The sequence below is a fragment of the Polychytrium aggregatum genome, assembly GCF_025602895.1.
Source record: "Polychytrium aggregatum strain JEL109 chromosome Unknown BJ171scaffold_102, whole genome shotgun sequence".
Taxonomy (NCBI): Eukaryota; Fungi; Chytridiomycota; class Chytridiomycetes; order Polychytriales; genus Polychytrium; species Polychytrium aggregatum.
Window position 1 is genome coordinate 161,013 of NW_026516304.1, and position 9,143 is coordinate 170,155.

At 54.5% G+C, this 9,143-nt stretch overlaps 4 protein-coding genes across 4 annotated transcripts; all 4 read right to left on the reverse strand.

The window, feature by feature from the left end:
- Positions 1–452: 452 nt before the first annotated feature.
- BJ171DRAFT_589749 (uncharacterized protein) lies at positions 453–4,897 on the reverse strand (the record flags this gene model as incomplete). The annotated part of the gene is made up of 5 exons (XM_053114470.1): positions 453–1,816; positions 1,968–3,093; positions 3,184–4,059; positions 4,151–4,725; positions 4,849–4,897. 5 exons carry the CDS (start codon positions 4,895–4,897, stop codon positions 453–455), a joined length of 3,990 nt encoding a protein of 1,329 aa, XP_052961962.1.
- A 154-nt stretch (positions 4,898–5,051) lies between these two features.
- On the reverse strand, positions 5,052–6,262 carry BJ171DRAFT_535905 (uncharacterized protein). Its single transcript, XM_053112859.1, has one exon. The coding sequence runs from the start codon at positions 6,031–6,033 to the stop codon at positions 5,131–5,133; it is 903 nt and encodes a 300-aa protein (XP_052961963.1). The 5' UTR covers positions 6,034–6,262; the 3' UTR covers positions 5,052–5,130.
- On the reverse strand, positions 6,167–6,889 carry BJ171DRAFT_610504 (uncharacterized protein; the record flags this gene model as incomplete). Its single annotated transcript, XM_053115272.1, has 1 exon — positions 6,167–6,889. One exon carries the CDS (start codon positions 6,887–6,889, stop codon positions 6,167–6,169), a length of 723 nt encoding a protein of 240 aa, XP_052961964.1.
- Positions 6,890–6,895: 6 nt separating this feature from the next.
- BJ171DRAFT_22004 (uncharacterized protein) lies at positions 6,896–8,763 on the reverse strand. Its single transcript, XM_053106474.1, has 2 exons — positions 8,634–8,763; positions 6,896–8,521 (listed from the first exon to the last, which is right to left on the reverse strand). Exon 2 carries the CDS (start codon positions 8,404–8,406, stop codon positions 7,228–7,230), a length of 1,179 nt encoding a protein of 392 aa, XP_052961965.1. The 5' UTR covers positions 8,407–8,521; positions 8,634–8,763; the 3' UTR covers positions 6,896–7,227.
- Between the last annotated feature and the right edge of the window lie 380 nt (positions 8,764–9,143).

Genomic DNA, 9,143 nt, shown 5'->3' on the forward strand with positions numbered 1-9,143 from the left:
CTTGGTAGCCCCACAGGCTCTTGCGGTTCACGATGCCGCCCATCTGGACGCGACTGGACAGGTTCAAGTAACGGGGGGTAGTGTGATCGTCATCGTGGAGAGGGTTCATCATCCAGGCGCGGCTGCGGAGGAAGCCAAGGATCATTTCATGGCGCTCCTCACAGACAGGAGCGTCACCAAGATCCTCGATCAGCAAGCGAAGGTGGAAACCTTCGACAGCGACCTTGATCGGCTCACCACCGAGAGTGCGTCCGACCATGACGGGGTAGAAGGAGGAATCAATGCAGCGATCATCTCCGTTGGAATACCAGGAGCAGATCTGGAACTCGGTCGTGGTCTCAGTCTTGAGACGCTTGGGAGCGGGGGGATGGCTAAAGAAATCGGCAGGCTTGACTTGCATGGCGTTGTCTGTGCTGGTCTACGCTGGGCGAGGGTGCAGGAAATAAATATTCTCAAACGCTCGCTCCTGCCAGGGCCTTGAGGACCTCTGCGAAGCGGGCGCGGAAGGTGTCGACATGGAACTCCGCCTTGGACTTGGACACGAGGTATTGGTGGGCGTCAGGGATCCGGGTCAGCAGATTGTTGACCTCCGACAGGTCGTAGTAGAACAGCGGGTAATCTTGCCCGAGATACTCCTCCAGAGCGGGCAGGCGGTTGACGATGATCGGGGTGTTGCGGACGATGCACTCCACCACGGTGTTGACGGCGGCCGCATCGATGAGGTCCAGGAACACCACCTTTGCCGTCAGCAGCCGGTCGTAGGCCTCGTCGTTCTGGTGCTCGATCACTTGGACGCTATGGACCTGTGCGATCAGCGACTCTAGGGAGCTCTGTATGAAGGTTTGCTTGTTGTTGCGGCACATGTTCTGGAAGCAAACGTCTCTGTTGCTGCTGTTCAGCTCCACAATACTACCATCGCTCACCGAGTAGCAGGTATAGACGCCCCGGCTGATCGACATGCCGCTTACAACGAAATCCTCGGGTGCAAAGTTGTCGTCCATGCTCTGGCCACGCAGGGCATACTTGCTCACCCCGGGATTGAGCTGGAGGGTGTAGATGCTGAATGGGTTGCGCAGCCAGGCGCCCACATTGACGACACCCTCGTTTTGGTAGTAGTGCTCGAGATTGAACAATGGAACACCTTGCATCAGCGTCGGGTGGATCATGTTTATGACCTTGACGTGGGACTTGTTGTGTTCTGCGAGCAGCTTGATCACATCGGCCTTGAGTGCACTGGACATGGTAATCAGGAGCATGCAGGTATCCAGACTCTGGAGGAATAACGGCTTCTCGAACAGGGCACCCACGTTGTTGGGCGATGTGCCTGTGTTGAGTGTGTGGTGGATGAAGCCAAACCACTTGCGACGATACGGAATCGTACCGGTGCTCTCAAAGAGGTCATAGCACCAGTGGAAGCTGCGGTCAATATAGTCGTCAAACAAAACGGCCCCGTTGACATCATCATTATAACACTCGATGCTCTCCATGGCATATTTCCATCCGGCCCGGTGTGGATTTGGCGACGGGCTCAATGGGACGACTCGCTTGAATGTCGGCACACCATTGGGGTGGACAGGGTTGGGAGTATCGTGCGGTCCGGTATGTTCATCATAATTAGGCCATGACTTGGGCTTCAGCTTGCTTTGCCAGTCCTTGAGCACCCAGTCAATCTCAGAAACAATGTTCACAGTTGAGCTTGTCATCTTTTGCTCCATTCCGTATTGGTATTCCGTGTGGGGTTGTCCTGTGATCACATAGAGGATATTTTGAGTCAAAAACGACACACTTACACTCATATCTCCCCCGATGAGCTTGGCTACAACACCAGGTGCATTGAGAGTCACAAGAGTGATCGGGTGCTTGGGGAAGAACACGGCAAAGACACCCGCTACTCGCTGCATCACATCTTTGGGGGTGCAAATGTCCCTGGCATCATGCACACCTCCCGCGCGCGGGGCACCGACGACCTGACTCCAGGAACGACTGGTAGGATGTGAGCGGATAGTCCTTGTATTCGACTGGTGGCTTCATATAGCCGACCTGGTCAAACATGTCCAGCACAGCGTCCACATCGATACCCGTCGGCTTGCGCTGGGCGTCGATCGGCATCTTGTAGAGCGCATCCAGCCGTCCGATATCGGTCATGAGCTGCTCGGTCTTGACGGTCATGCTGAAGGAGATGAACGGGATCTGGTAGACCACCGCCATCATGTGCGCGTGGTAGCGCATGCAGAAGGCAAAGTCGAGCTTGCGGAAGGTGCTGGCCATCTCCTCGATCGTGAAGGCGTCCGTGTAGGTCTGGATGTGTGTGCAGTCGGCGGCGGCATCGGCCACGTCCTGGTTGAAGAGAATGTCGTTTTCCTCAATCTTGTTGAGCTCGTCGGTATTGAATGGGATCAGATGGATCACACTGCCGGCAGGGAGACGTGCCAGCAGGGACTTGCACAGCAGAGCAATATTGGCGACCAGGGTGCCGTAGTTTGGATTGTCGACAAAGGCACTGCGGGCCAGAAACATGCCGATTTGCTTGCCGGCGGTGATATCACCAACCTCGTCCGAGATGGTCGAGTCCAGAGGATAGGGCTTGAGCTTGTTTGCCCAACCATAGGCAGCAGGCAGCATGTTCTTCAGATACAGGCTGATATCGGGGTGGTAGCTGACACGAGTGGTGCTCTTGGTCGTTGCCAAGGCGGCCTGAACGGCTTGGAACTGCTGCTGGCTTCGCAAATCGACCGTGGTCAGGAGCTTCAGGAACTGGGTCTCGACGGCATCCAGCGATGTGAATCCCAGAGACAGGCCGTGGACGGGCACATGGGTCCAGTTCTTTTGCCGCAGGACAGCAACCAGCCTATTCAGAAAGTACTCGTTGATCAGATCACCCCCGCCCAAGATGATACACCTGGGCGTGGTCAGAGGAAGTTGTTCTATGGGGTCTTCGAGGCTGCCAACGTAGACGTCGTCAGTGGTGACTTGCTGCAAAAGCCATGGCCACATGCGGGCAAAGATGTCGTCGCCCAGGTTGCTTCGGTCGTAGTATCCCAGCACGATGATCATGAATGAGGAAAGGATGAAAATGACGCCACCGGCTGATCTCTATACTGATATTTTTTTTCAACCTGCTTGAGCTCCTGATGGATGGACATGTGAAGCAAATCAAGCTCTCGCTGGTGTCAATTCACGAACTTTGATGATGATCTTTTTAATTGTCTCGGGATTGTGCCATTCTGATTTGTCTGCTCTGTCGCTGTAAACAACTCCACCAGAGCTCAAGGTCTCCATATCTTCATAGAGTTGGGTTTTCTTGATACCGATGAAGCGGGTAATATCGAGAGAACCGTCTCTCTTGCGCTGGGTAATCAGCTCATCGGCCTTCTCTTGGACCAAGGTATATGCGAGCAGGATGCCAGTCAACGCACACATCTGGAACATGAGGTTGGCATAGGTATCAATATGGTCCTTAAGATAGACATCAGCATAGTAATCCAGATTATCCGTTTGACTTCTCTTAGTTTCATAGTCAACGGCCTTGCGAGTTGTAGCAGCCGCTTGGGCATCAGCATTTGCGTAGCTGTACATCAACTTTTGGCGGTCATCGGCGTTTGTAAAGGGTTCCATATCACCGGTTCTATGGATTTTACTGAGTGATTTATTGAATGCATTCATGACAGAGCTCACGATATTCGAGGAATTCATGGTGAATCCCCATGACATGAAAAACTCCTTAAGCGTGCGCTTAGCGCCTCCGGCAGCGTCTGCATTGATAATACCCATACTGAGCAAACTTGGAATGACTTTATCGAAGGCAGTGCTCAGCGCCTTGACGACATCGTTGGCAAGTTGGAGGGTTTTGGCATTGTCGTTGTTGGCCCCTGAAATGCGGTTCTCCTTGGGGATCAGTCCGCCGGCAAACGCGTGGTATCCAATGACCTTTCTGTTGCCGACATCGGAAAGGAAATCCATCAGTGGTTGTTCGGCCTTCTTGAGCATAGTTTCCGAGACAAACTTGTAGATCTCCTGAACCTCGCTATCGTCCATGATGATCTGACCGGGCACCCATCCCTTTGGAGGAGGGGGGAATACCGCGCTTCAGCCAACCCTCAGCAGTATCCCAGTGTGGGTATGTCATCTGGGCCCAGTCGTTCAGCTTGACCGAGTTCAATATCTTGCCTCGCAAATCGCCCGTAAAGGTTTGCTGGTCGGCAGTGAGCGAGTACCACGGATGGGCCATTGGAGTTCGATAGGCGGTGAATGGGTTCTTCTTCTGCACAACGATATCAAAGTGCGTGTCGTAGGGAATGACCTTGTAATCCAAACCGGTCTTCTCGGAGAGGGCCTTCAGCTGGGCGTTGACAACGGCTTCGGGCTCAATACCAGTGCCGACAAAGTCGGACTTGCGGATGCGGACCGCAAAGACGTTGGGATCGGTGGCAGTCAAAGACGATGCTGTCGCGGTGAGCGGGTGTGCAGATGCAGATCCAAGCGGGTTCAAGGCACCGAGTGAGCCGAGCGACAGGTTCAGAGCATGGGTTGCATCGCTGATCGAGGAAATCGGGGTCACGGTCGACTTTGTCTCCTTCCACTCGAGCATGTTCTTGTTGAGCTTTTCGATGTTGCTATTCATCTTCTTGAGATATGTCTTCAGAGTATCCGCTTGCTTGCTTCCCTTCTTGGAGTCATCATCATCATCATCATCATCGTCGTCGGCATCAGCGTCATCGCTGGCACCTGCCCATTGATCGGGATAACCATAATCAGAGCGGATTGCCATGTACGGGCGATTATCTTCGCCTCGTGCGATCTGGCCTTCGCACAAAGGATCTTCCTGTGGCTGGTGTTGCTTCTTCTTACCAAACCAGCCGCTCAAGAACCCGCCTCCAGACTTCTCCCTCCCAGACATGTCATATGCGCCATGAACCATCTCCTCATTGGGAACAGAGTCGACGGGCCGGATGATAATGATAGCGGCACCGAATGACTTATGGGGGCGAGGTGTGCGATACTGGGCAACCTCTCGACTACTACTCGGTCGTCTGTGTGGGCGTTCGTCATCATACTGATACGAAGAGTATTTATTGTCCATCTGTGCACAGTACTGCTGATACAAACAGAGAATATTTTTTTCGCTCCGCTCTACTCCTCAGTGGGCTGTTCCTCGGAGGAGGAAGTCTCTTGCTCCTGCTGCTCGGCATCGCCAGTCGTGCGCTTGCAAGGAAGCATAGAGGGGACGTCAGTGTTCACAAAGGCAGGTGCGTTCTCGGCGAAAAAGTCAATGTCGCCAATGTTGCTGTCGCCGCTGCTCAACACTCTGATCTGCCAGAGACGCAGAGTCAAGGACGAGTTGTTGTTCCTGCCAAGGAAGAGCTTGGTGATCTCGACGATGGGGATGACGCGGGCATTGGCACTGAGGACCTGCTCGACATTGCTGGGGTTGACGTCGATCAACTTATTGCCGGCCTCGGTGAACTTGACGTCGTACTTGCCGGCACGGAAGGCGTTCGGGTTTTGAGGGTCGCGGTCGATGCTCACCTTGATGTTGGGAGGATAGGCGATTCCGGTCTGGCCGATCTTGGTGGTGACGGTACCCTTGTAGCGATCGGCGACCTGGTTGCGACTCAATTCACGGCGCTCGTTAGGGAACAAGGGAACGGCGAGGTTCTTGCTCTTCTGGACCTGGAGATCGATCATACGCTCGTCGAGTTCGACGAGTTTATGGTAGACCGCTTCGAGGATAGGATCGGTCTCATGGCCGTCGAGGCTGAGGCACATGGTGATCTTGCCATTGTCGCTGGGAGCGGTAGCGTTGGCGACAACCTTGTCGTTTTCTTTGTTGTCGGTCCAGAGCTTGGCTGCGAAGGGAAGGCTCATCTCGGGGAGCTTGAGCTTGATCGTGTCGCGGGAAGTGCCGTAGTTGACAAAAGCAAAGTTGCCATAGGAGTTAGAAAATGGTTTGGGATCAGTGATGGTGATCTTACTGACGTCAAGGTCCTTGATGTCAACGATGCCGTGGTTCTGAGTGGCCTTGAAGGAAGACATGGCTAGGATAGTAGTAGGTGAAGAGAAGAAAACGCAGAAAAATGATGCGATAGAAGTGAGAGAGGGAAAGTCGATGGTGCGCTGCTTTTAAGCGTTGGTGGGAACGACTTTGCATCGAGCCTGGTCGTGATCACTACTGCGCCACGATTTCGGCAGGGACGTTAACAGGGTCTACGCGGGCGGGGACGGGGTCTTCCGTTGTTGTCGCCGTGGCGGGCTCGTCCTGAGCTTCCAGCTTGGGCTTGCGTAGAAAGTGTGGGTTAAGATAAGTCTGCAGGTTAAAGTACGAGACCCCCAGGGAACCACTCTTGTCGATCGGGTGACGGATCGGGCCCAGCAGCTGAGCGAGCTTCTCGTCGGGGTGGATCACCCGGCGGTTCTCGGTGTCCTCGAGACTATGCTTTTTGACATAGTCGATAACAGACGAAGTGACGGTGGTGCGGGCAATCTCTTGGTCGGCGGGGATGCCCAAGAATTCGCACATGGCAGCGGAGACCTTTGTGGGCTTGGCGAAGCCGCTGGGCTTGCGCGGAGCTGTCAGCCTGGCAGCGGCGTCATCCGCGGTCGACGTGTCATCTCCGCCGGCTTGCGTCTTCCGCTTGCGGGACTGGGAGACCGCCGCCTTCTGGGCCAGGCGGTTGTAGCGGTCTTGGCTCTGCTGGGCGGTGCGCATCTCGCGCTGGTAGGTGGCCTTGGCCGACTTAATCAGCTCGATCGTCTTGCGCGCAGTGGACACGTCATCGCGGAGATTGCTGATCAGGCGTTCGGCGAGCGGCAGAAAGCTGGCGACCGGATCGGCAGCGACAGCAGGAGCAGCAGCAGGTGCGGGGGTGGGGGTGTCTGTGTTCTGGGACATCTTGGCTCGATATACTATATGGGTGAGAAATTCTTTATTGCTCTTCAGCGCAGGGGAACAACATGAAAGGGGCGCGGATCATGTCTACCATGATACGCAAGTATGCGATCTCAAATACATAAGTGCCCGCGCTATGAATCGTAATTTTGGTGTAGCTCTGTGGCGAGTCTGCGGGGGCTGTATAACGGACCGGGTCGTCACAGCTGCCAATATCCTCCACTACCGCCTGCCAGTCCTTAAAGTTCAGCGCAGTAACACTTCCATCCTTGCCGACGGTGCTTATGTGCGTTGTGTCCTTGTGACGACCGGTGTTGTAGATTTTTCGGGTAGACGAAAGGCTACCGGACTGATTCGACTCGATTGACACCGTTGGTGAATGGGATGTAGACGGACAGGGGCACTTCGTCGAACGGGACGTACAGACGGGCGTTGAAGGTGAAATCCATACCCATCGGTGTGAAGCCCGCTAATTCTTCGCAAAGGTAAGACTTGCTCTGGGGTGAGAGCTTTGTCTTCCTCTGAATGGACTCTTGTGTCTCGTCAGTATCGATTCCGAACAAACCAAGTACATTGTTGCGCTTGGTTGTGTAAATAGCCATGATACGCCTCTTTAGATCTTCGGTGATCTCGACTTCCGAGAGGACGATCACAAATCGAAGTAGATTGCGGACTCGATCCAGGACATAGACTACCCAGGGGAGGTTGCATGGCATGGCAAGCCATTGTACTAGGTCCGTCGTTTGTCGGTCGAGCGTCCCAGCCACCGTTGACATTGACAAAACCTTGGCGCAAGCAATAATGGCTGGATGGTGACGTCGGACTTGGTCGGAGTATGGGTAGACGAGCTGGTAATCACCGCCCATGTTGTAGCCGATCCTATCCAGGTCAACGACATTATCGTCACCGTCGCGCAATTCTGGGATGGTGTACGAGAGCGCAAACAAGCGTGGGTTGCGCTTGGCTTCATGGAGGCACTCGAGCACACACAGGAAGCTGGCGTAGTTGAACAATGCGACGCTAACGCCAGCAAATTGAACTTCATCTGCCAATGCTTCGTTCGCAATCCGGTTCAGTAATGTAACCGGGCTGATATAGCTTGAGATCGACCAGGAGTGAATGATGCCATCGTCACTGCTGAGTGTGACAGAGGGCGTCTGATCGCTGATGATCGTGTGCCACAAGAGGGTACTCGGTGGCTTCGGTGGTGAAGTGAACATTGAGGCGAGCTTTAGGTACCCGGCTTTGCAGCGAGAAATTGACGTTTTGCGACTCGATCCACGACCGATGGATCCGGATTGCTTTTTCTTGACCGATCCTTGCTCCCTTCGGGCCGAACGGTTGCACTGAGCTTGTGGCGCCGGAAGCACAGTGGGTGTCTTGGGACACTCGATCAATGGAGCGGGGGGCTTTTCTCGTTCTTCGATTGGCGGTTCCTGAGTAGGGTCGACGTCTGATTCATCAGAATCAAGGCTGTCGAGCAAATGATACGTTGAGAAATCCGCTGCCGATGTGAACATTGTGGTGCGCTGGCTAAGTTTGATCTGGGAGGATGATGGGGTCTGGGGATACGACTCCGCTCTTGGGCGGAAGTTTCACGTCGGTGCTGCGCCACCATTGCAACATCGGGATCAGCTGAGGCCCACGAGAATCATATAGATCAGAACGAAGAGATAGACGAGCATGGTTGCGATGGTTGCGTACGACATGCGTGAGGATGTGCTGCGTTTGCTGCGATCAGGCTCACATTTTTTCCCCAGCGCTTGCCATCGATCGTCCAAATGAATACCAAGATCCAGCCGAGCCGCCCCGTCCTGGGTATCCCGCCTCGAACGACATCCGAATGGATCGATACCCCGCCTCCAAAGCAGAGGGAACGCAATTACTTTATTTGCGTCGAGTCCATCAAGCGTGCACCTGTCTATCCGTCTCCGGCAGAGTATCGCTTCCCGATCCTCCAGCCCTTGCGCGATGTCATTCGTGTCGAGCTCGTTGGAGGGACCTTGCCGTCGACACCGTCCACGACGCCGCCCTATGTCATTCCTTGATGTTAATGAGCTGAACCACATGGATGTCGGCAGCTGCAAACGGTGCCTTCAATGTGCTCTTTACCGCCCCCGGAGCCGGCTCGTCCACCCACAGCATCGTGCAGACGCAAATGACCCAGACAACGACACTGATCTGCCAGCCGTCCATCCCCAGACTCAATTACCTGTCGATCGCCTTGCGTGCCCCCGACGGCACTCTCATGGACTAT

What these genes read in the sequence shown, in the direction of transcription:
- BJ171DRAFT_535905 (XM_053112859.1), bottom strand. Translation starts at nt 6,033, where the DNA reads ATGTCTTCCTTCAAGGCCACTCAGAACCACGGCATCGTTGACATCAAG.
- BJ171DRAFT_22004 (XM_053106474.1), bottom strand. Translation starts at nt 8,406, where the DNA reads ATGTTCACATCGGCAGCGGATTTCTCAACGTATCATTTGCTCGACAGC.